The sequence below is a fragment of the Passer domesticus genome, chromosome 19 (genome assembly GCF_036417665.1).
Source record: "Passer domesticus isolate bPasDom1 chromosome 19, bPasDom1.hap1, whole genome shotgun sequence".
In the NCBI taxonomy this organism is placed as follows: Eukaryota; Metazoa; Chordata; class Aves; order Passeriformes; family Passeridae; genus Passer; species Passer domesticus.
Window position 1 is genome coordinate 11,015,494 of NC_087492.1, and position 26,051 is coordinate 11,041,544.

At 45.5% G+C, this 26,051-nt stretch overlaps 1 protein-coding gene across 8 annotated transcripts in view; it reads left to right on the forward strand.

The window, feature by feature from the left end:
- The window catches only part of AUTS2 (activator of transcription and developmental regulator AUTS2), a 778,310-nt gene that overhangs the window by 188,725 nt on the left and 563,534 nt on the right, over window positions 1-26,051 (forward strand). For 6 of the 8 annotated variants that reach the window (XM_064394839.1, XM_064394833.1, XM_064394832.1 and 3 more), the window contains exon 2: window positions 19,996-20,259. In XM_064394839.1, coding sequence (XP_064250909.1) covers window positions 19,996-20,259 — 264 coding nt within the window. The remainder of the gene's footprint in view (window positions 1-19,995; window positions 20,260-26,051) is intronic. The other 2 variants (XM_064394836.1, XM_064394838.1) reach the window with 1 other exon arrangement.

A 26,051-nucleotide genomic window follows, 5' to 3' on the forward strand; every position in this document is an offset into this window, starting at 1 on the left:
TAATAAATTTTTACTGTTAGTTACTGTTAATACATTTTTCTTTATACCCTTTCAAAGTTTTGAGCCCACTTTGCCTTTCTCCTAATCCTACCTCACAGCAAGAAGTGAGTACATAGTGATTAACCAGCACTGAAACCCATCACACTCATTAGTAATTAGCCAAAAAATTCAAAATTATCAAAATCTCAAATTAGTGAACCAAAACCACTACAATATTTAAAGTAAATACTGAATAATACTAAGAAAACACTTGTCAGTGGTGACGGGGGGTTCAGTTTGAGCAGATTCTGCCTCGTCCTGGGGAGGGCAGAGCTCAGTGCTTGGGGCAGGACTCTGCTCCTGTGCCTGAGTGTCCTGGGGGAAGGCTCAGCAGGCTTTGCAATCCAGCTCACATTCACTCAGCCCCTAACACCTGAAGTCACCAGTCAATTTTTTTTTTCATTTTTCTCCTTTAAGTTGGCCCGGAATAAGCTGAGGAAAGAGGAGGAATCATGGCTGTTTGCTTTTTGCCTGCAGGCAACTTTCAGATCGTTTTGTGGGATCACAATAGACAAACCTCATTGAAAATCCAGGATGTTCTCTCCCCTGGCCCCTGAAGCTGTAACACTCTCACTAACAGGGCATTGATGTTTTCTGACACCGTGGAGCTGTTAATTGAATGTTAATCACGTCACTCATGCCGTGGTACCTTTTTAGCCAGCAAAGGCATTTATTATATTTCAGCATTGATGCTGATTTCCTCCCTGGGTCTCTGGCAGTGTTCAATAGGAACACTCATTTGGTGATTTAATTGGAATTGTTTTGGCTCTGATCTGACTGCATGTACAGCACAGGCATTTGGGATCCCCATCTTTGGTTTGATACATACTAAAATATTTACTCTTATCTGCTGTTTCAGACTACTTATGAATGAACAACAAAGAAAGTTTTTTGATGTTCTACTACCAGGTCCTGTGTCTTTTTAGCTGAGAAAATTACTGTTCAGGAAAGTTGTATCAGTGGGCATTAGGAGAACTGGATCATTAATATTTAACTGTGTTGAAAGTAGAAAGCACTGTAACAGTAATAATAATTTGCACTTGCACAACACATTTCTCTTGAGGATCTCAAAGCACTTTACAAACCATTTAATTAAGTCTAACTAAATCCCTCTGAGGTTTATTATTAGTCCCATTTTACAGATGGTTAAGCAAGGGCATAAAGAAGTTAAATGGTTTGCCTAAATTAGTTAGTGGCAACAATAAGCACATACTTCAGGAGTCCTGGCCACATCCCTCCTCTTGGAGCAGAGAAGGACTGAAGTGACCACAGGGTCCTGCAGCAGGAAGAGCAGAAAGGGAGAGAAGGTGAAGGGTTTTCCTGAGACAGCTCCCTGTGAGTGCTGTCCCAGCACCTCCTGGTGTCCTGGCTGTGGAGGACGAGGTGCAGGAGTGAGGTGGGGCTGAGTCCTGGCTCTGCATCACACCCAGGGGACCCCCAGCATCCATGGGCTTCTCCTCTTGTGCCACACTGGCACTTTGGGGGGAAGGGAAGGGAAGGGAAGGGAAGGGAAGGGAAGGGAAGGGAAGGGAAGGGAAGGGAAGGGAAGGGAAGGGAAGGGAAGGGAAGGGAAGGGAAGGGAAGGGAAGGGAAGGGAAGGGAAGGGAAGGGAAGGGAAGGGAAGGGAAGTTCTTGCCACTGGATTTAAAATCTTTCATCCCTTTGGCAGCTGCCTCCTCAGCTGCCCAGCAGGAGAGGTTGCTTTGTCAGGACACAAAGCAGGAGTGTGCAGCGAGGGGAACTCGCGCTCGCTGCTGATCCGAGAGCCACTTAGGAGGGTGCTCGTGTACAAATGCATTAGATTATGGTTAAGCAGCTTATGGACATAAAAACACATTAGAACTTTACAGCACACTATAAATTACAGTTTTGCAGCATTCACAGCCACAATGTTAGGTAATTACATTCATTAATCTACTACTAAGAGCACATAAAGTTGCCTCCCAAATGGTACAGTGTGTGCTTGTGCTGGGGATGCTCTGAGAAGGGCCTCCCTTCCCCCACAGCTTCCTCCACCACTGTTCTGCTTTGCTTCAGAATCTTCTGGGTTTATGATGGTTTTCAGCAAACCAGAATGTCAAGCACATTACTCTAAACATTTAGGATTCACAGAGGAAGAATTTCTGATCATGTTGTCTGAGAGAGCTCTGAGCTTTTCCCAGTGAGCTGTAAGCAGTGTGGGGACTCAGTGCATTCAGTGAGGAAGCAGTTCCTGCTTCTTGTCCCCTGGGTGATCCCTCTGGGCCACCTGATGTTTGGTACTCCCTGTAATTGTTAGCCTCATTGTTAGCATCACCAGTTAATATTCTCTTGAAACTTCCTTACCTTAGGTTGAGCATCTTGTGCTTCATTTTCTTTCATACAGAAATATTCCTTTTAAATACAGCAGATTCTCAGCTGGTGTAAATTTTGCTGTTTCCAGGTTGAAAGTCTATCCCACTGGCTATTTCCTTTATTTTCCTTTTTCTATCTTGCATTGTACAGAAACGCTTTCAAACCATTTCTTTGAGGGGTAGCCCTGTTCTGTACAAGCAGAGTCTTCTGCTGATTCATTCTTGTTTAAATTTCTTGTTTTAAAGGCCCCTTCATGGCCATTTCTTTTTCCTCTCTAATGGACCAAGTGTTATCTTTGATATCCCCTACCCAAGGACAGCGAGCTCTCCAATCCATTATTCAGCCACATTTTCACTGGGACTTTCCTTGAGTTTTTAGTTATGGAGAGAGCAGACAGTTGTGTATTCTCTTTTCTTAAGCTCTTACATTGTGTGTTAGGAAACAGAACACAGAAACTCCCTGGAAAACTTCCTCCAATTTCAGTGGCTGCTGAGCAGAGTACACATATGAAAAGAACAGCTCAATTGGAAGGGTAAAGGTAACAGAAACAGTTTATCACCCCGAATTTTTAAGAAATCAAGCTACTGAAATAGATTCAGTGTCTCAGTCCTGGAAAAAAAAAAATTAGTTCCAAAAATCAAAGTCCCTTTAAAAAAACTTATACTCCCTCATGAAGAGATGAGTCCACTCAAACATAACTTCAGCAAGCCAGAAAGCAAAATCTATTATTTGTTGTTTGTGAAACTTTAATGAATCTGATTGTAAAAACTGAAGCTTGTACAAGTCAACGAGAGCAGAAGACTTACAGAAATGACCCATTACTTCTGTGTCAGTTCATTAATTGGGTTTTCAGTTGCTGATTTCCATTCACATCAGGATCATCTTCCCATCCCTGTGAGGAAGAGCCCTGAGAGCTACCTGTGCCTGTGCAGCTGCTGCAGGAGCTGTGACAGCTGCTTAATCACACCCAGCCTGGCTGAAAGGCATTCATCTATTTGCTAAATAGATGGAGCTTCAATGACACTTGAGTACTCCAGTTTCTAGGGAATTTCTTTGTCATTACTGACAAATTTATTATCCTGACCATTAAATTAATAAAACACAGAGCACACGGCAACTGCTTTTTGAGGGAGGTGATTTTTTGGTGCCACAGAAACTCTCCAGCTCCGTGTCCTGAGCTGTCACCTGCCTGCTGCCGTGCACCACTGTGGCCAAGGCCCAGAGCAGGGGGACAAGGCAAGTCCAGCATCCCTTAGCTGTGGGACAGGACAGAAGAAGCACATTTGGTGGGAATGAGCCTCCCATCAGGAAAGCCCAGCTGTAGTTTAGTGCTGTCTCTCTGCAGTGCTTTTGGTTTGTTAATTTAAGATTTTTTTAATTTTGAGGTTTTTTTAATCTAATGTGTTAATGAGTGTGGTGGGTTTTAGTGCTGGGTAATTATTAATGTACTTACTTCTTGTTGGAATGTTTACCTTCTTGGAGAAAGGTAGATTTAAAAGTGTATAAAAAATTATTTATAGTAATTAAAAGAAAAAAAAAAGTAGTAAGAATAAACTTTTCAGAACACTTTTTGTCTAAACTATGTGTTTAAACTATGACACTCTCACAGGCTGATCTGCCCAGGGCAGAAACAGGACCCTCTCTGGGCCACAGTGCTGCCTTTGGTCACTGAGGGGGTCCCAGCACAGTGCTGTGTGTTCCAGAAGCAGGAGCTGCAGGGATGGTCTTTGTTTCCAAGAGAGCAGCAGTTGCAGGGAAACAACTGCCTGGAAAAATCCCATTTTTGACACTGTTTGCCTGCTTGGCTTCAGCCCACCTTTCAGGTGGTACCCTGAGCTGTGGAACTGTGTTCTTTACAGTGGGCTTTGCTTCCCTCTTTCTGCATGCCAGCATGAGGAAGCCAGAAATGTTTGTTTTTAGGGGCAGGGTGTCTCCCTGCTGCTGGCTTGGGATCCCACGGGGCAGTGCCAGGGCAGAAGGATGCTGGCAGAGCTGGGTGTTTAATGTCACCCGCAGCTGCTGGCCTGGTCCTTGCCCTCCTGATGGAGCCGCTGCTGTGTGGGGTGGTGGCAGTGCTGGGGAATAACATGCAGTGACTCCAATGACTCCAGAAGGATGAACAATTGCTTTATTAAGCTATATTACACTAACACTATACTATATTAAAGAAATACTAAAGAAAACCCCATGACTGTCTCCAACAGTCACAACACAGCTTTGACCCAATTGGCCAATCAATCCAAACAATCACCACCAGTGTCCAATTAACAAACACTTTCAGTAAACAATCTCCATAACACATTCCACATGTGCCAAACAACAGGAGCAGCAAGTGGAGATAAGGATTGCTTTCCTGCTTCCTTCTCTGAGCTTTCTCACTGCCTTCTCCAGGAGGAATCCTGGGATTACTCTGAGCAGAGAGAGAATTATTATCTCTCTCTGTTCAGAGAATGTGAACACCACACTCCTGTGCTCCTGATGCCATCTGTGTCACCCATGGAGCATCCATGGGGCACGTGGGGACCCATAAACCTGGGCTGTCTCCTCTGGTGAAGCACCAGGGCGAGTCTGTCCCTGCTCAGCTCAGGGCTCCCAGAACACCAGGAGCTCTGCCTGGTCACTCTGGGACTTCACCGTGTGATGGCACCCATGTAAAATGTAACAGCCATGGTGTGGGCTGCCTGTGCCTTCACTGGTCACTGCTGGAACATGCCCTGCTCTGCACTGAGATATTTGGCTCCATTTATTACATATTACAGAGATTTTCCATTTCTGGACAGAGCTGGCAGTGATTTCTCTAGTGGAAGCCTACTGGGAATGATGCTAATCTAGTTTCCAAGGATTTGTTTCTTGGGCAGCACATGCTGGGCTAATTTCAGGGTATGTGCTCCATGGTAGTTTTTCTATCCACAAGTGAAGTTTTAATAAGGTAATGTAGTACTCGGACAGCAGTTTGTCTTTTGGGATGTTTTTTTCATTTTATTTTCCTCCAAAAAGCAGTAAAGGCAAAATTGGCTCAGTGAGTATTTATTGGCAAATTAGTGTTCCTAAAGCCTTCCTTTTCGCTTGTTCTTTTCTAGAGCTTGGAGAAATAAGATTTCACATAATGCATCTGGGATTGGATTACTGGATTGAATTTTGCAAAGTACACTGGGGATAGCTGAGCCTGTTTAAAAAGCAGCTAAGCCCCTCTGAGTCAGTAAAAATTCAATTCATGATAGTTGATGAGGGCTTTTTTGATGGGTTTTGTTTTGGGTAATTTATTTGCTGTTGGATGGTCACATTTCCTTTGAGGTATTTTATCAAGGTTTATTAAGCTGTTGGTGGAGGCTGTGGTGGGATACAGAGTTTCTCTGAAAAGCATGATGAAAAAATGCCTGGAAGCTGACATCCCTCCTCCTGCTTGCTTGCTGAGCACAAACATTACATTTTAAAGGAACTCTTCAGCTGAATTTGTGTGCTGTGACCATTTTGGAAACCCACAGACACATGATCAAAACTTGTCAAAGCTGTGGTTGTGATGGGTTATTACTTTGCATCTGGGCTCTTGTGTACTGAGGCTCTCCTGCTCCTCCCTCCCTCTTCCAAGAGCCTTCTCTCCTGCTGAGGTTTTGGTCAGCCACGTTACCCTGAGCAGATGGAAATGATCCCTGTGATCCTGATAACAGAGCTCAGGGCACAGCAGGGGCTGGGAAATTCCTCTTCTCTTGCAGGGGCAGATCTCATCTCAGATAATAGTGTCTGAATTTAGATCCTCTCTGTAAAACTGGCCTGATTTTTATCACCTGGACTTCCTTTTCTGTTTCCTAGGACAGTGTGTTGCTGGTGCACCTGGGGGTTTTTTAGGGGGTTTTTTTGGTTGTTGGTTTATCTTTGAAGGGGGGAGCGTTGTGGGTTTTGTTTGTATGGGTTTGTTTTTTGTTTTGTTTTTCTTTTTTTTATGCTTTGGAGATGAGTTCTTTTGGCAGAGAATATCAGAGAAGATTGCACAGTGCTGTGCAAGGAGAGGTGTGAGTGTAATGACCTGGGAGTGGCTGGGCTAAGCAGAGGGAAAGGAGAAGCAGGAAGGCTGCAAATTTCTCAGTGTGTGGAATAAGTTTTAATAAGGTCATTGAGAACTCAAAATTAATTCTGAATGAGGCAAAAGCTGCCACAGCAGGAAACCATAAAACATTTCATTGTAACCCTGTGTAGGATCCTTTAGTGTCCTGTGCATCCTATAATGGCCCTGGGAAGGAGATTGCAAAGTGTGATATGGGAGAGGGCTGTATCCTCCTCTCCTTTAAAGAGGAAATGGGCAAAGAAGCAAAATGCTTTTGCTCTTCTAACAGGAAGAAATAATGGTTTTCTAGGTGAGGTTTAATGCTCTCAGCAAATCTTTGCAGATTTTACATTACAGTAATTTCCTCGAGTCAGACTTCCCTGCTGCCTGGTAAGTAAACACAGAAAGCATAGATTATCAGTTAAGAGTATCGACAGCATTTCAAGTGCTATCAGAGAACATTTAATTCAGTTTAATTTTGTGATAAATCTCATGTTTAATCCTCTGGTTGCTCTGTAATCATGTCTCTATTGATCTTCTCTGAATGACTGCATGCAGTTTAATAAACTTTGCCATTAACCCAAGCTTTCTAAAAGAGGAGATTGATTCCAGTATCAAGTCTGATAGAACCAATAAGCACCTGAAAATCATTAAATGTGTCCATTATAAAATATTTGCATTAAGATCAAAGTAAATGTGTAGAGGTGAATTTGCAGCTTATTAGAGAAAGAGTTTGCAATTGGAAAGTCTCAGTATGTCAGTCAAAATTAGCAGCAGTTTTCAACCTGGCTGATTCAAGCTGACACCTCCTTTCATTTCTTATTCCTAAAATCCCTCTTTCATCCTATTGAGCAGCCTCCTTCTCTCGTTTCCCAGCCATAATTATATCCTTTAATTTATTCCATCTTTTTCACCCCAGGCATTTGTTTAGTCCAGGAGTTTGAGGTCATTTTCACCTCATAATAAAGCTGCAGACTTGGGTGTCCTTTTGAGGTGTTGGTTTGGATTTTCTGTCCTGGACTCCTTTCCTAAGGAGTGTCCACGTTACCTGAGGTACAACGTTGGGATGCAGAAGTGGAGAGGGAAGTGCTGTGCTCTGTGTGTTGGGGCATGCAGGGAGCCTGTCAGTGTGGGAAGGGGGAGCAGGAGAAACCCAGAACCACATTCCCAGACAGGGCTGAGTGACAGCAGTGAGGCTGCAGATGCTCATCCCTTCCCTTAAGGATGGTGGAGAGGATACAGAAGACATTTCCCACCCTGCACGTCAGCTGGGGGAGAATAAGGGAGGTGCATGAAGTACCTGCTTGGCAGGAGGCAGGGAAGGGTCCCACAGGAGCACCTGGCTGTGGTGGCCTGGCCTGATGAAGCTGAAGGGCTGCAGAGGCTTGGAAGAGGAGAGACTGGCTTTGCTGCTGTTCCCAAAATAAACAAAGGGGCAGTGCGAGCCTGTCGGAACCCAGAGCATCTCTCTGGATGCCCTGGATGTCTCAAAGCCCTGGCAGGGGCTCGGAGACCGTGGCAGGAAGCCAAAGACACCTGAATGTGAGGAAATGAGAGAATTTCAGGCCTGAGTGGTGAGGGGATGATATTCACTTGATAAAACTTGAATTATAATGCACTGTACAGGGGGGTTTTATATGTTGTACAGGGGGTTTGGAATTCTGTGCTTCGGTCAGGAGTCCCAAGATGGAGGGATTTGGGCGTGCCCCGTCCTTCTTCTTTCTTCTCCTTGGCATCCATGTTCAGGATGATGTTGGCACGTGTGGATTGGTTCATAGTGAAAGTGCACTTGCCAACAAGGGCGAAAAGTATTGGAAATAGAAGGTAAATATCTAATATGTAGTTTTTACTATAAAAGAGACAACCGCCCCGTGGATGGGAGAGAGTGCCCTTGGCTGTCTTGCTGATCAGACCTCGGCTGGACAGACAGAAAAACTTTGTAGATAAGGAACAATAAACTCAACTGAAGACCAAAAGCAAGAGTCCAGACTCCTTCTTCAAAGTGCAGCCTGCCCAGAACCACCTTTTCCCGTACTGGGGCAGAGACAAGTGACAGCCGACCCCGGCACGAGCCCTCGTGTGCCTTGTGGGGTGCAGCAGTTGATCTCCCCTTCCAAAGGGGCTGCTTGGCCTGGCTCTGGAGGAGGGAGATGTGCCAGGAGCCCCCTCAGCCTGCAGGGCTGTGTGCTCTCCATGACCTGGTGTGCAGCCCTGCTCGCTGTGGGGGCTGCTCCTTTTACCTCTGCCAGGATTCAGCACTGCAAAGCACAGATGGGATAGGATGTGGTTTTACTTCCATTTCACAGATGAGCTCTGCTGCATGGGAGGGCTGAAGGCCCAAATTCATGGAGCCATTTATTTCCTTTGGAAAGCCAGTCAATGGGAATTAAATAGTTTTAGGCCCCTGAATACCTTCTTTGTGGTCTGGGGCTTAGCTGAGTGCTGCAGGTCACAGGGAGCATTGGGGGAGATCAGGAATTCCCACAGCCACCTCCAGGCCCCCACATTAATAATTTACCTTCCCAGTCCAGCCAGCTCTAATCCTGTGCCTGGCAGGGCACAAGTGGTGATAAGGTCAGACAGGAAAGATTTGGATACCAGCCCCTACAAGCAGCTTAGAAAACAAATCTTTCCTAGGAAAGGTTTCCTTCCCAGTGCAGACTGATTTCCTGCTTATGGTTCTTATTCCCTTCAACATATTCCGTGGCTCTGGAGAGATGCATTGCAGAGCTTTATCTGTTCCTGCTCGAGGCAAGTTTTGCAGAGAGACAGGAGTTGGGATGTTTCTGCAGCAGGAAGAGTTCGGCGCAGGCAGCCGTGCCGTGAAGTGGGGTTTGACTCTAAGTGCTGCTGAAGTGATGTGATTCACAGCTTTTGTAACTCCTTGCGAGTTTGCTGCAGGCATTAGCAAAGCTCTTGACTTGAGATGTTCTGCTTTGGAACCAGATCCCCTGACTGTGCATCCCTACCAAGTTACATTTGTAGCTTCTAGGTGGCTATAAACAAGAAATATTACAGTAATTGCTTTTCTAGCCCTGAATATTAGATGACACTTCATTTTTAAAAGATCTGTCTACAAAATATCTTGAATATTTCCAGGAGACATTATGTTTTCAGCCACAGTGAAGGAAATTCTCTTTTTCTCTGGTATATGAGGTGGCTTTGCAGGGTCTGTGCCCTGAGACACAACTGGAGGAAGCAGCCAGCTCTGGTTTTCCCTGTTTATTTATTTATTCATGCTGTGTTCTGTGCCCATTTAACTGGAGACTGTATTCTACATACAACCAGAAGGAGGGATCTGTTTCACCTCCTAGGAACTGCAGGTGTGTACCTGGTGGGTTTTTGGGTGATCCCACAGAGACTGTGGAGCATCCACTGAGCCCAGAGCTGAAGCCAGGATGTGATGCCTTCCCAGCAGTGCAGAAACAGAGGAGAAAAGGTGGCATTTCCCAGGGGGCTGGGCTCTGTGTTGGGCACAGGGTTTGCCCTTTGTACAGGAACAGCAGAACAGTTCTGTATTTATTTCCTCCTGTACATGAGTGAGGACTCTTGAGACAGGAGCAGCTTAGGACTCTTTGGAAGTGGTGTGAAGGAAAGGCAATGATAAATCTTGTCTGTTATGCTAAGCTGTGCTTCTGAACTGCAGAGAGGGGGATTTGCCAGTGATCAGCACCGTACAAGAATGTAATCCCTCTGGTTTTTTGATCATCAAATTTATCTTCACTGTATCTGTTTCCTTGGGGAAGAATAAGCCAGCAAATGGAAAGGTTACATATTGCTCTATTTCTTAAACTTTTATTCTTTACTATTTTTCCAGCCTGAATGCTAGAAGGTGGTTTCATTTGCAGATGGGAAGTTGCACCATTGTTTCTTTTTTCCCCTCTAATTGCAAAAAGGTTCTGATCCTTTTCCTAATGAAGAATACTGCCAAGCTCACCTTAAGTGTTGCATCCTCAGGTCCTAGCTAAGCTCTCATTCTCTCTCCTTATTTTCTAATTACTGTTCTTTCTCTTTAAAATCTTTCCTCCTCAGTCTTTTTTGGCTGTATGCCACATGTCAAAACAGTGGTAGAGTCAGGGAGTTCCTAGAGAAGAAAAAAAAGCAAATCCAGAGGAATACAAGACAGTAAGAGCTTAGAAAAAGCTGAGTAGTTCAAATTCTTGACATATCAGATGAAAAGAGTTGTTTTAAAATAAATTAACTTTTTCTTAAGGCTCAATAATTACAACCCATTATTATGTGGAGATTTTTTGGTTGGGTGAAAAAATCTGCAGGATTTGGATTACTCATGGATCACACCACCTGGCATAATCCATGAGTGGTTCTGCTAACTCTGTCCTTTCCTTTGCTCATTGCTGCATTCTCTGTCCTGCTGGCCTGGCTGTGCAGAGGGATGCTCTGCTTTCCCTGGGTGCCTGTAAGGCTGCCTGTGTGGTGCAAGGTGTAAGGCAGGGATGATTCCATCCATGGCAGGGATGTTTCCATCTCTCCCTACAGCAGTTTCCTCCTTGTTTTCACCTGGGCTGGCTCAGGGTGTCTCTGTCCCCACTCCAGGTGCTCTCATCCAGCCTCGAGGCTGGCAGGGCAGCACAGCCCAGTGTGTCCCAGGAGATTCTAGGGAGCATCCTGAGCCTTTGGAATGCATTGCACTTTCCTGGCGCTGCACCATCTTCCCACAAGACAGGGAGTGCGGAGGTGCTTCTGATTCCATTTACAAACCATAATAATACATTTTTTATGACTGCTGAGTGCTGTGCTAATGAATGGTGCCAGTGTGAGGCTGAAGTCATCTGTTTCCCAGTGCAGGGGTAGCAGGGATGAGTGCTGTCTAAGCCCACATGCATTTACTGTAACCCTAAGATAAGGGGGATACCCTTTAAATGTAAAATTTGTTGGCCCACTAACTCCTTGCCTGGGTCTGTGGCTTGCCAACCAAAGTGCTGTTTGAATTATTCAGAGAACACAATGTGTGTGAAGGGTGGAGGAGCCCACAGCCAGCTTTGTGCCAACTGCTCCTGCAGTGGAATTTTATTTCCCTCCAGTGAAATCTCCTGGAATGTGTGTTTTGATCAGTATATGCAAATACTGTATAACTACAGATACAAATGTACAAAAAATTATTTTTGGGAGAAAGTTTAAAAATTTAAAATATTTTTTTCCATTCTAAATGATAAAAAACAAAAGTGAAAATTAAGAAAACCGTGTGAAGAAAAAAAAATCTGGAAGTTTTGGTGTAGAACTGAGGAGTTGCTCAATTATTCAGACATACTGAAATATTTGTGTTTCATATTATTCTATGTGGTTCTTCATAACTGTCCAGTTGGGTTCTCTCCACCATGACCAGCCCCTTTTCCAAGGATAAATATTCCAGGCCCTGCTGTGACCTGGGGCAAGGACACAGTGGGAGATGCCAGCCCAGCCCTTCCCACAGGTGGATCCTGCTCCAGGGCAGTGCTGTGCAAGGCTTGGCTGCCTGAACACTGCTGCTCCCCAGGGTCTGTGACACCACAACTGTGTCACAGCACAGGGGACAAACAAACTGAGCACTGCTTTCGAGCTCCTCTCTCTGCCTTATCTCTGAGCCTAAGTGAGCAGGGCAGGGGCACTGGAGCCCTCTTCCCTGGCATGGAGATTTAAGGGAGCATCCCTAGGGATCCTCTCCATGTCTCTTTTCTATTTCTTTTCATTCTTCAAACAAAGAAAATAGATATGAGCACATGGCCCTGCTGCTCACAGGGTAAGTCCCACACATTTGTTTAAGGCACAGCAGTGTGAGATGAGCCCAGGGCAGTGGGAATCCATCTCCCCTGGCTGCCAGGGCTGTGAGCACCTCGGGGCTCTCAGCTGGGTGGGGCACAGGGCATGGAGGGGTTTGGACCTTGGTGCTGCACTCAGAGCTGGGGCTGCTTCTGCTCAGCCATGCCCAGGAGCAGGAATGGGCTGCAGGGGCAGCACAGCCCTGCCTGCTCTGCCAGATCAAAGCCTGATGTGCAGGGACAGCAGGGATTCACCAAAGGGCACTGGAGAGTTTGCAGGAGGAGTTGAGCATGGCTGAGATGGTGTCAGCAGAGGACAGGGACAGGGACAGGCCCTGCTGCTGTTTCAGCTTCAAAAGGCAGCCCCAGGTGTGCTGGAGGTCACCGAGTCAAATCTGCAGCAAAGACATAACCATGGACTTTGCTGGCTACTTGTGTTAGACCTAGAAAAATCTCTAGAGAAAACACAATGGGACTTCCAGGCTGGCAGAAGCTGGCTGGAGCCAGAGTTTCAGGATCTCTTGGCAGGAGCTCACAGGCTTCTGGCTGAACCAGGCAGAGCAGAATCCACTGTGTGTGCTTTGCCTTCCACAAAGCCAGGCAGCTTCAAGAAAAACACTTCCATGCTCTGCAGTGGAGGCTGGCATTGCTCAGCACTTCCTCAGCAACAACTCCAGGATGAGGTTTTTGCTAACTCAGGTTGCACAGGCTCCAGCAATTTCCTGACTGTTCTGCACAACTGTAACATGTTCTGGCACAGATTTGGAGTGACAAAATGGAGCAGGGAGGGGGCACGACAAGGCTGAGAATACCAGGTCATGTTTGAAAAACATGAAATAAATGAATTGCAATCAATTGCTCTGATGCTCATCTTCATGTATGACACCAGCTGAACAGCTGGCACCAGACTCCTGGATTTCCTCTACCCCCAGCTTGTATTTGCTGTGTGGCATTGAGGGAGGCCATGGCACCACATTATTTTATAAACAGCTCTCCCCTGTATCCTTATAACACACGGTGCTCACTAAAGCCCAATTTTCAGGAGTGCTCAGCTGCTGAAATCAATGAAGGCTGTGCTTCATTAGAGAAAGTGCTCAGTGGAGCCAAGTTCTCTGAAAAATAAAATCTCAGGTGTTTCCCAATGAATGCTTAAAACTAGCAGATGTTTCTGACCTGAACATGTCAGGACTGTTATTGCCACCTATAAAATGGGAATAGTGAAATACCTTTGGCAAAACAGCTGTAAAATGGGCCATTGGTATTTGTTGAGCATCTATCTGATGCTATCGGGAGGAGCTGTACAGAAAAGCCCTTGAGGAAATTAATCATTGTGCATTCAGAGGAGGCTGTGAATGGAGTGTCAGTAAACAAGGCCTAGGTCCACACTATGGACAAAGAGGAGCAAACAAAATCCTGAGTGGTTGCTCATTAGCTGAGCACCTTCCATTCTGTGTAGGGAAATGGGAGCATGGGATCATGTAATTAAAGATTGTATCTTGGCATGCATGCACAAGAGGCCTGAATTAAGGTGGTGGCTGCAGCCTTAATCCTGGCCTTTCATAACTTCCAAGCCCTTGACTTTGTAACCTCAATAATGTTGCCTTAATGTATTTCTGTGTGCAGTTTAAATCAGGACCTGAAAAGGCACCTTCTGTTTATCAATGCTATTGTTAACAAATGGTTTTGGGATGAAAAATCAAAGCAATCTCTTTGCCACAGAAGCGCTTTCACACAACATATCTGCTATTGTTTTCCTTCCTCTGCACCATCCCAGCATCCCCCAGCCTGGCACTGCCTTTCATCCCCACTCTGTTGCACAACCCCTTCTGCACAACACTGGACCACTTTGTTTTCAGATTCCAGAGAGATGCAGGAGGCAATGGATTGCAACTTTATGCAATCAAAGCAAACAAAACAAGATTAAACCTTTCTGTGGAGGTCTTGTGGCTTGAAGGAATTGCTGGGATTAATGGATGGGCCACTGCACCCAGTATAGTTGACAGCACACCTCTCTTCACTGGTTCCTTGTGTTTTAAAATACCATAACAGTGACACTGAGAATCCTTTTCTCTTCTGCATTCTGCCATCCTTTTTCCATGGTGTTATTTTAAGAGTGTTTGCCATTTTTTCCCCCTTGATAAATGCTTCTGAGAAACTGGTCATTCATCAGAAGAATACACAGTACATTTAACTACTTTATTTGGAGGTAAATTAATGGTTATTATAAGCATCTCATTTTATTTTCTGGTTTTGATTAGAAGGACTGGTCAGTGCATTATTTTCAGACCTTTACATCTTGTTGTTTCTGCTGGAATTAAAACAGCAAATTATGAAATATGAGGGAGGTACTGAAGATTTGGGGCATTTGTATCCACCAGCTGTAAAAATTCTCCAATGTAACAGGAACACAATAGGAGTTGATGGAGACTGTCAGGATGTGATGGCAAATAGGGTACCCAGACTAGCAGTGTTTCTGAGGGGTTTTGGTTCAGTTTGTGCAGGTTTGGGTTCAGTTTGTGCAGTTTGGGTTCAGTTTGTGCAGGTTTGGGTTCAGTTTGTGCAGGTTTAGGTTGGTTTTGTGCAGGTTTGGGTTCGGTTTATGCAGGTTTTGGTTTGGTTTGTGCAGGTTTGGGTTCAGTTTGTGCAGTTTGGGTTTGGTTTGTGCAGGTTTGGGTTCAGTTTGGGTTCAGTTTCTGTGTGTTGCTGTCCTGGGTTCCCAGCTGATGATTCCCCCTGTGTGATCCTTCCCTGTGAGGGTGGGCAGGCCCTGGCACAGGGTGCCCAGAGCAGCTGGGGCTGCCCCTGGATCCCTGGCAGTGCCCAAGGCCAGGCTGGATGGGGCCTGGAGCAGCCTGGGACAGTGGGAGGTGTCCCTGCCATGGCAGGGGTGGCACTGGATGGCTTTGAGGTCCCTTCCAACCTAAACCCTTCTGGGATTCTGTGCTGGCCAAGCTGTAGGATTTCTCTCAGCTGTACCCTGCAGGCATCCTCATTTCCTGGAAGCTGAACCCCTGTGCCCTCTGCAGTGGGTGAGGGTGGGGAGTGGTTGTGCCATGGTTTCTGGTTCTGTGCTGTTCCCTTTGGCTGTTTTGTGCTTCCCCATGTCCCATCCCATCCCTTGGAGCTGCCGCAGCTGACAGCAGGCTTGGGCTGGAACTGAGAAAGAATTTCAAATTGACTTTTGTAGCTACTGAAAATGTATTTTCTTTTCCTTTAATTAGCTTCTTCCTTCTGCACCAGTGTTCCCCATCAAATGTGAATTGTTTGTACCTTGAAAGGCTCCAGAAGTGCCTTTCTTACAGTTCTGTTTGACACAGACCTTTGGCTGTCTGAAAAGTGAGCGGGGCAGACTGGCAGCTTCAAGCTTGATTTTCTAAATACTTGTGTTTAAAGTGGAGTATTACACTGATGTTTCATAACTGTTTGATGTTTTTAAAAATGTCTAATTTCTTTTTTCTTGGAGTGAAGGATAAATTGCTGGGCTGTGATATAAAGCTGTAAAGACTTTAGCGAGAATCTGAGGAGCAAATAATTGGAATATAGTTGTAGACTGTTACAATTGTAATTTGGTTTAACTAGCATTACAGTGTAAACTACTCCTGTTTTTAATAATCAGTTTTTAAAAGTTGTATTTTACTGAGGTCACATTCAGTGCAAATTCAGAAAATAAGTTTTTACAACATTGGAATTGTAGTGATGATCCACAAGGATGGTTTGGAAAGGTCAAGGCTTTAAATCCCTGAGCAGCACCTGAAATGTTCATCCAGGGAAATTTCTGCAGTGTATTTGCTGCACACTGTGCTTACAGTGTTGTTTTTCATCCAGCACTCCCACAGAAAAATGCAGTGATAAGGAGGGGAACAGAGTAATTCACATGTAGTTTTTAAGGCGGTGTCAGAGGGCAGGGCTGGGCAGTGTGGGCTGGCTCTGGGGTGGGCTCAGGGGGCTGATGTGTGTGCCCCACAAACCCTGCTCTGCTGCCACCGAGGGCTTGGTGTTTAATCAGGGAGTTGTCATTTATGTCGCAAGAAGATGGACTTTGCTGAAATAAATCAGGCATAGCTCCCTGAAAGGCCTGATGAGAATGCAGTGTGTCCTTCAAGCCTGCTGCCATGAGAAATGGTCTGATGGAGCTGGATCATTGATGATCTGGGGCTGCTTCTCCTCCCCTGGGCTGGGCTGAGGCTGTGGGTGCTGCTGGAGCCTGGTGACTGCAGTGCCCTGCCTGCTCAGCACCACAGCCCTTCCCTGCCAGGGCACCTACAGCCTGATTAATGTGCCCAATAGAAATAAAACAAATGGAAATTTTTTTAGATTATACAGTACACTCATAAATATTAATGCACTTTTGTATTGAATTGCGTGTAATTACATATTTATACATTTAAGTCACCTTCCTGATACACTTAAGGCACTTTACTGATGAAAGATAGCTCTGAAAGAGAAGGTTTTAAACTGTGCCTAATATGTTTGTAGGATTTACTGAATAATGTGTGGGCTTGTGTGCTGGCAGGAGAGGAGAAAAACCTCCATTAGAGACTGAAAGTGTTCATGGGGTCTGCTGCTCAGGCTGAATCCACGCCATGGGTAGCTGCTGAAAAATCTGTCTCGACATGAAATATTGCTACATCTTCTTATCTATGTAGATAAGGTCTGTGCAGTCCTGTCACCTTAGAGTAATTACAGCTTATTACTCTAATCATGATGATGCCTGAAGACTGTAATTAAGATTGTGCTGGCTAATGTACTAGCACACGGCGTGGTACAGCTATTGTCCTATCTAAACAAGGCAAAGATAAAAATGGGATGAGGGAGAAAGGGCAGAAGGGGGGAAGTGATTTATGCAGGGCCGTGTTCCCAGCCAAGCTCTGCCTCCACAGGGCACAGTCTGAGACAATCCCAGGCAGTTTGCACCTCAAACACCAGGAGAACACCCTGGGAGAGCTCTATTCAAGCTACTTTTAATGCATCTTGTCCACCTGTGTCTAAGTTTTATTCTTTTGCATGTCCTCATGTAGTCTGCAGATGAAGAATTCAGCACACGTTTCTATGCACACATTTTTTTTCAGGCCAAGTCGTGTCTCTGTTGAAATCCATGAGAGCTGTACCCCACAGGTCCCTCACAAAGAGTTTGATCGCCAATATTCTGTAATTTCCCCACAGTGGTGTCAGCTGGTGAAAAGCAGACAGCTCTTCTGGAGGAACAGGGTTGTCTAAACACCAATCCTTAAGGCTAAATTTCACAGCAAGCCCACCCACCAGACAGGATTTAAGGTCTCTTTCACAAGTTAGGCACGTCTGGAGCTCCTTGGTGTCTTTTTGCTTTGAGCAGAAGAGGAACATTCCTTAATTTTGAACCCTCCTGCCAATCCTTCCTTCTGCCGTGGAAGGTGCCTTTCCATGCAGGCTGGGGAAGGCTTTGTGGATTTGGTGTCACTCATTTTGCCACAGGTGTGAGCAGATTCCTTCCTCCCAGTTCTCCTGGGCTCCAGGTTCTTCAGGTGTGTCGGACACCTTGTGAAGCCTCGTGCAGTTGTGTGGAACATGGGCTCTGAGGAAGGGTCATCCCAGGTACATCCACAGTGATCGGCTGAGTCTGACCCATCTCCCACCCCCTAAAGCTAATAGGAACCAGTTATTTCTTGATGGAAGTGCCTGGCCCCTTCAGACATTTTATAAGCTTCTGGAAGCCTGCCACTGTTTCATTTAGATCACTCACAGCTGGGAGAAAAATCCCACAAAAGCTACTTAGTCATTAGAAGAATTCTTTCCCCCCCCAGAAAGTTTCCCCTTTGTTCACTCCTTCAGCCTCTCACATTTACAGTGAATCCTCTTGAATAGCATTTGTATCTACAAACATGAGCTCTGTGTTTTAACAGAAGTCTTTGCTGTTATAATGTTCTACTCATTAAAACACTGGAATTTTTTTATGCTGACCTGAAAAAAGAATTGTTAACAGCATGATAGCTATCCTAAGCTACAAATCAGTTCTAACATAAAATATCTGCTGTTTTATAACCTGCCCTTGCTGTCCAGGAGGTCCAGGGGTGTTTGTGGATGCTGTAGTTTTACAAAGCTGTTGATGGGGAGTACTGGTGAAATGGTTACTGCACCTGAGAATTTGCCTTCCTGCATTTATGGTGTGCAGCTAAACCTAAAACCTTCCTGGGAAGGGAGGCAGAAGGTGTGCCAAGAAAAAAAAAGGGGTTGTTCCTGCTTTTAATTTCCTTGGGCAGCTCCATAGGATCCCTCTGCTTGTGCACAAGGAGATCCCAAAGCATTTTAGGAAGATCAGTGCTAATCCTGAGCTCTTTTTCAGTAGGGGCAGGGAGGGACCAGTGAGCAGACACAGGAGGTTTCTTAAATTACTAATCCTGTGTGGTAGCTAAGGATGCTCCAATTCTCTTTCATGAGGTTGGATAAGGCTCCTAACTTCTTGGATAGGACTAACACTGAGGAGAAAAACCCTGGGAAAAGTCCTGTGGTGTCTTAGGTGATGAAAAAGTAGAAAAAATGTCTTATAGTTTCTGTTCAGTACTCCCATCTTTAATGCCTGTAAAATCATTCCCTTTGCTAAATATCAAATTTGAACAATGACTGTCTTCAGTTTAATTAATCATCTCATTGGTTTCAGTTATGAATTTTGTGAAGCTCTTGTGTTTTAGAGAGTCATTTAGGGAGCAGTCTTTAATTAAAGCCAAACTGCTTTTTGCCTTTAGGCATGTTTTTTTGTATAAAAAGGTGCCATCATTTGAATGATATTCTCCTGAGCCTCAGTCTTTATGTGACACAGGGACCAATAGCCCTTGCTGCTGTCAGTTATAATATTAAGTGACTGTAAACAACAGCTGAAAGCCCACAAGGTTACCCAGCACCTTATGGTGGGCAAGGGAGCTTCTGGCCCAAGGCAGGCACGTTAGCAGAGTGCTGAAAGCACAGCCCTGCTCCAGTACCCTCCCCTCCCAGGGCAGCAGCAGAGCCCACCCTGGGCAGCTCCAGGAGAAGGTGTGACTCAGCACACTGCATTTATTGGAAGCAGAATCTGCACTGTAATTAACATCTTCTCAATAGCTTCTCATTCTTCTCTCCTAATGAATTCTACAGCCTCCTCTTCCTCTGCCTGTAATTCTGTGCTGTTGAAAAAGATTTGTTTCAAGTAGCATTTATCTGAAATGAAAATAGGGATTCTGTGTGTTGCAGGTTATTTGTAAGAAAACAGCTGTGGGCTAAGTGACACAACTCACATTTGTTACAAGAGTGGAGCATTTTTTATAGACAACATTGATTCTGGGTGTTAAAGGGTCAGTGACAAACTTTTCAAATACAAGATGCTTTTTTCGTGCACTTTTCACCCCTCTCCCTGAGACCTGGAAATCTACTGCTTAAGTCAGGCTTGAGGGAAGCATGCCCTGCAGTCAATGGAGATTCATTGGCCCTAATTGGATTTAGGTCAGCTCGTGCCTTGGCTTCTCAAATACAAGAAATAATAAGAATAAATATTGAAAAGTCAAGCATTGTTTAAATCAAAGCAGATTGTTAATTTAAGCATGATAAACAAATGCTGTCTTCTAAAATGTGTGCTCTCTTGATCCATGAGATGCTTATGAGAATTGAGGTTGACTATATGGAGTCTCAAGGGGGATGTGTCTCCTTCCATGCACTCACTTCATCCTGCCCATTTTATTTAGCATTTGCCTATCTTTTGATTAAGAGGACATCAGTGAAGGGTGGGTTTGTTCCTTTGCCCTGAGAGTGCTTTGCAGGTCACCTGGAACCAAACCAGAGCTGTAGTTTGACCATGGTGTTTTTCTCCTCCCTCTGCAGAAGGACATAGCTCTGAAACCTCAGGAACGTGTGGAGAAGCGACAGAACCCTCTAGCCAAGAAGAAAAGGGAAGCACTTACCAATGGGCTGTCATACCTTCCAAAAAAGAACAGGCTCCACCACCATCAGTACAGCTCCGACCGGGAAAATGACCGAAACCTGTGCCAGCACCTTGGGAAAAGGAAGAAGTTACCCAAGGGCCTCAGACAGGTGGGAGACAAGTTTCATGCTGCGGGGAGGGAGGGCTCTGCCCGTTGGTTCATGGTATGTAGAAGTCAATTTCTCATTTTGTGGGATTGCTTATTTTAATGCTTTTGTAGTTGTTTTGTTCTGGGGTGTGATGTGGTGCAGTGTCCTACCACTGAGAGGGAGAGCAAGCGATGCATTGATGTTGATCTGATAAATGAATGTGTAAAAGTGAGAAGAGCTTTCCACAGGCTGGCTGTGAGACTGTCAGGGCAAACAAATGAGGTCTTTCTGTGGTTGTGAGGCCAACTTTGTCCTATAAAGACCTTCTTGTCTTCAGGCTTTGTACACAGAAGCAGAAGAGCCCTCTGAACATCCCAGGGTGAGGTGAGGCAATTGCAAGAAGGGCAGCTGTTAATCAAGGCAAAGCTGATTAGAGTGTGAGGAGTTCCTTTGTGAGGTGTCAGTGGTGCTGGTGTCTGCTCCCCTGGGTTACTGATCACCCACCCTGAGCAAGAATGTCTGCCTTCCCAACAGTGGTGGGAGTGAGCAGGCAACAGCCAGGATGGCAAAGCTGGAGGCTGAAAACGTTGGATTTGTCTTCATGACTGTGCAGTGTTGTGTTTGTTGTGCTTTTTAAGGAAGAAAGCGTGACAAGTGTGGTTACTATGATGGTGAGAATAGTGACTAGGTAGCTTTTGCCTGTTTTTGAGTGATATTAATGACTCTTGAACCAAAATTTAAACGTTTAATGGAGATGGTTGATATTCATGGAATCAGTTTTCATCCTGTTTAGTGCAGACCAAACCTTACTTCGCAGAGAAACTTGTAGCAAATAGTGAGAATTCACTGCTTCTCATTTTGTGAGTTCAGGGAGATGGAAGGAACATTGAGGATGACAAGTATGCTGAGTTGTATTCAGTTTTGATATGCAGAGTTAGAGAAGCTGGGAAGAAATAGGTTTTCATGATAATTTTGAAGCCTATATGTTAAGCTGTATACAGGAATATAGTAAGAGATTATACAGTTCTTTAGCAGAGCAAAGAAATTGCAAAATGCCTGTTCCACACTACCAGCTGTTAAAGGTGTTTCTTCTGATTTAATTTTACTTGGTATTTCAAAGGAAGGTGGGGAAAACTCTTCAGGATAGTTGATGCAATGATTCCATTACCAGAAGATGTTGAAGGTTGCTGTGTTTCCTTGACTGTTTCCTGTGTTCACCTCCGTGGTCTCTGTTTGGTTTTGGTCTGTCAGACTGACTGTGTGCACTGAGAGCTCTCCTAGTGGAGCCTAATGCCAGGTGGAACATTTCTGCCCAGAATTTCATCTGTGAAGGAATTTACCCTTCCTGCTGATGGAGATTATTTGTGAGGCTGTGTTTTTGGGAATGAATATGCATTGGCTTGGAAGGTATTGGGGTTGACAAATGTCATGGAAAATGCTTTTCCTTTGAGCTGATAAATCTGAGTACTCTGCCTAATTCTTAAGGCATAAGACTGAGAGGAAATAAAGTATCTTGCTCAATATAAATGTGATACGTGTGGTAGGGGTAGAGCTTCTCAGATAACATTTAAGTCTTATGAACAGTCTAGGTGCTGACAAACACATACAACTTTGGCACTTAACATGGAAAAAAGATATCATGGAAAAGACTGCAAAGTTCTTTGGCAAGACATGCATAAGACATACAAGAGTTTTAGGTAAGCATTTTCTGACCTCTTTCAAGACGAATGGTGAAGAGCACAAAAGAAGGAGGAGGTTGATAAGTTCTGAGCATGGTTTTTTTCTGATCACGTTACGCTTTTTCTCCTGAAGTGACTCTTGGCTGCACGCCTTGGGTTGCTTTCCCCACCCAGGTCCATCCCACTGCATCCCTGGGCTCCTGAAGGGGAAGTAGACAAGATTTGCTCTTCAACCTTCTCAGACAGCAGTGAGCCAGGAGCTGGGGCCACTGTGGTTTGTGTGTGACACAGCAGGAGTGTCCTCACCTAAAGTTCGGAGGGCTTCTGCATGTATAGTGTCCTTGCTATATTAGGGCTTTATATTTGATACACAAACAATTTATCCTGCCTCTTCTGTCCCTGGGGGAATCCTGCATTGTCACCTGTGATTACTGTAACTGGATGGCAGGATGCAATCTCAGAGCTGTCACTTGCATTCCTGTGCTTGCATAAGACCTTGGCTGCTGTCTGTCCTTGCTGGGAAATGTTTCATACCTGCAGATCTCACTCATAGTTTTTCCAGTGGTTAACAGTCCTGTTGGATATGCTTTCCTGTGAAATCTGTTATCTGCTGGAAGTTACTCTCACTGCAGGATTTAGGGTATGAAGCTCCCTTGTCAAACAGATTTAGTTGAAGTCAGCTATTGAAAGCATTGCTAATTAGTTTTCAGAGAAAATCCTTTCAGTATTCATGCAGGTATTTATCCAGCTCTGCTGAAATGCCTACAGGTTTATTGAAATCCAGAAAATGTGAAACTGTAGGTTAATTAAGGCTCATATTTTACTAGCGAGAAGACTTTTGAACTCTGCTTTGTGAGCTTTTATCAATGTACTTATTAAATGCCTCAAGGAAATTTTAGTTGGCGTTAAGCAAACATAAGACTCATCAGAATATTTCTCCAGCGTTTTAAATTTAATTTCCTTTACGTTAATTGGTGATGGCATGTTTTTATGTGCTTTCTGTAAAAATCATTTGGAAATCTTAAAGTGAACATTTTTAAAGTAGTAAAAGGGTGGCAAACATTTTTAAATGGGTTTTAATGAGATTTTATTCCTCGAGGTCTGAGCACAGTGGGGCATACCAGGAAACTATGAGCTTTCAGGGCAGGAGGGTTGAGAGTATTTTGATAATGAGGGGGAAGGACCATTTCTCTTTGTTGAGTGATTTGAAAAGAGCAGAAGACATTGACTTGTGCTACCTCCACCATTTCCTTCACTGTTTTTCTTCATCTGGTGGGAGGTTCTTGCAGAAGGGGATCATCTCTGGATATGCTTCTAAAGCAGCAGTGTGTGTTTTGGGCAGGGGGTGCCTTGGCTGGCTCACATGTGCACGAGAGCCAGCAGCTGCTGGGCTCTGCCTTCACCACCTGATTCCAGAGACGCTTCCAGAATATCAAATCCCAATCCCAGATACTGCAGGAGTGCAGAGAAGGAGACAAATGGTAATAAATAGGAGGTGGATGATAAATAGAGGGAAGAAAGCTCATGATGGAGAAATGAATTAGGAGGTAAATTATAATGAGATAAAGGAAGAATGGGAAGAACAGCAGCAGAAGATACACTGCTGACTCTGGCAGTCCCCAGCTACAAGTGTTATAAACCACTGGCTTTCACCTCGTGGTCCATTACATGAATCAATTAAAGGGGAGGGAGGGGAGTGCTGAAGCTGTTCCGTCTCAGAATTCAGTCCACAGTCCCCTTGGCAGCCTCACCCTGAATCTACACATCCTAAATTTGAGACTGCTGAGCCTTGGGTGGCTGATGTGGACAGCCATCGTTGTCCCCTCCCGTTTGTCCTCTGCCATCGTCACTGGAGAGCACCACGGGTTCCCTGCGTTGATTCCGTGCCAGCACACTCATCCCCTGGAGCAGAGGTGCCCGTGTGCCTCAGCGCAGCAAAGCAGCCGTGCAGAGGTGAAATGCCCGCGTGGCTGAGCCTGCCCTGCAGCCAGGGTGCTCAGGGTGGCTGGTGCAGCTGAGCCTGCCCTGCAGCTCCGAGCCCTGCGGCCAGGGTGGCTGGTGCAGCTCCCAGCCCTGCAGTCACGGTGGCTGGTGCAGCTCTCTGCCCTGTGCTCAGGGTGGCTGGTGCAGCTCTCTGCCCTGCAGCCAGGGTGGCTGGTGCAGCTCCGGCCCCGCTGCCCGGGGCTCCGGGGCGGCGAGGCGGCGGTGGCTCCGCGGGTGCGGTGGCTCCGCGCGGGGAGCGCGGCAGATGGGCTGGATTGTCACCGGCACTGTGATCCCGGCGAGACTGACTGTGCTGACAAGCGATTTACAATGTGCTATTTACAGTTTGGGTTTGCAGGCTCTCAATGACATCTGAGTGCTCTTTAGCAACTGCTTTCATTGCTACTTTTCGAAGAGCTGCTAATTGAAAATGAAATTGTGGGTGGGCTCTGGGAGAGCCGTAGCAGCTACAAGGGCGATACACAGCCACGGAGAAATGTTTCATTTCTTGGAGCTCTGGGCAAGGGAAGAAATGGGGATGTATTTGTGCAGTGTGAGGTCAGACACCTTGGAAATCCTGCCTACAGCACGCATCACCCGGAGTGAGTGATAAAGGCTCGAACTTCCTTGAACATAGCTGCTGGAATTTGGGATGCCTTTACTGGCAGCCGCTGGATTTCAGTGACTATAACACTTCTGGAGATCAGGAAGGAACCTGGGCTGTGAAACGACCTCGTGCAGGGCAGCACAGGGGATCGGAAGCTGTATGTGGGATTTTTGGGCTGGTTTTGCACTGCTGGAGGTCTGGCTTTTTATGAACTGACAGGAAACATCAGAACTGACTGGTAGAATGTGGGACAAAGCCACATGCCTTGGGAGTAGGACCAGCCAGGATCAGGCCAGCAGGGATATGGCCACACATTGATGGAAAGGGAGATAATATTTCCATTCTGTATGTAAAGGGAGAAGTTGCTTGGTTTAGGGTTTCTTTCAGATTCAAGATGCTAGTGCAACCACTTGGAAGTGAGTGGATTTGCTGTTTGTGCTGCAGCCTACATGGTGTGGTTTGATTCTGTGCCAGTGTTGCAAGTCTGAAGGCACCTACAACAAATGTCACCAGCAGCAGGACCTGCAGGCGCCACTGGTTTAACAAAATTGTGTTGGTATCTTGTCACTCAAAGCACCGGTCATTAATCTAGCATATCAAACAACATTTAATTTAGAAAACAGCCCATGAATTGATGAAAAAAATCAGATTACAGCTCTGACAGAATAGAAAGAGCCATGTCTGGGTAACTGTACTTTGAGGTTATATCACATCAGGAGTGGGTGCAGTAATTAGTGGGAGAAGATGCTCATGTGATAAAGGGGATTGGTATATCCGGGCTTTGAGAACCCTTTGTAGGATAGAAAAAGAGAAAGAGATCTGTGGGGAGGGAATGAAGAGGTGAGGCTTTGCAGAGGTGTAGGCTGGGCTGTGTGGGGTTTTTGAGGGGTAACTGTTACACAGGGTGTGCAATAGAGGGGGATGCCTAGAGAGGGGGCAGGTTTTGAGAGCCAATATCCTCTGTCTGTGCTGATGTCCAGCTCAGTTTATCCAGTCCACCATGTGCTGTGGAAATGCTGAGTGCTTCATGCTGACCAGTTGGTAATTTCACCCTTGGCAGGGACCCACACTTTATTTTCACACATGCACAGTGTGTGGATTCTTGTCTGTGTGGGAGCATGTGCTGAAAGCTGGGCTGCCATTCAGTCCCCTTCTCGCTTCCCGTTTGGAAAGCGCCGTGGGTGACAAACAGTGCTTGAATTACAAGCATTTTGTGATTCTCAACTGCTGTTTGCCTCTGATCAGAGGCCACAGAAATCTCCAGCTGCACTTAACCCGCAGTCACCGTATCCAGTGCGTCATCTGTGAAGGCACCCAGCTGCTCAAAAGCATCCAAACAACTTCTGGGCCCTGATAATATATAATTGAGCTCAATGGGCACAGAAAAGACTGTTGTTCTCTGCAGAAAGGACTGAAAAATGATGTGTGTGGCTTCGTGTGCCTGTTGTTCCATGCTGCACATCCCCCCTGGCTTCCCCGAGCTGCTGAATGGGCACGGTGGATTCCAGGAGAGCACACACAAAGGCAGGCTCAGGGAGTGCAGAGCTGGTCCCAGGACCAGCTCTGGGCCAGGCAGGGCTGTGCTCAGCCAGGACAAA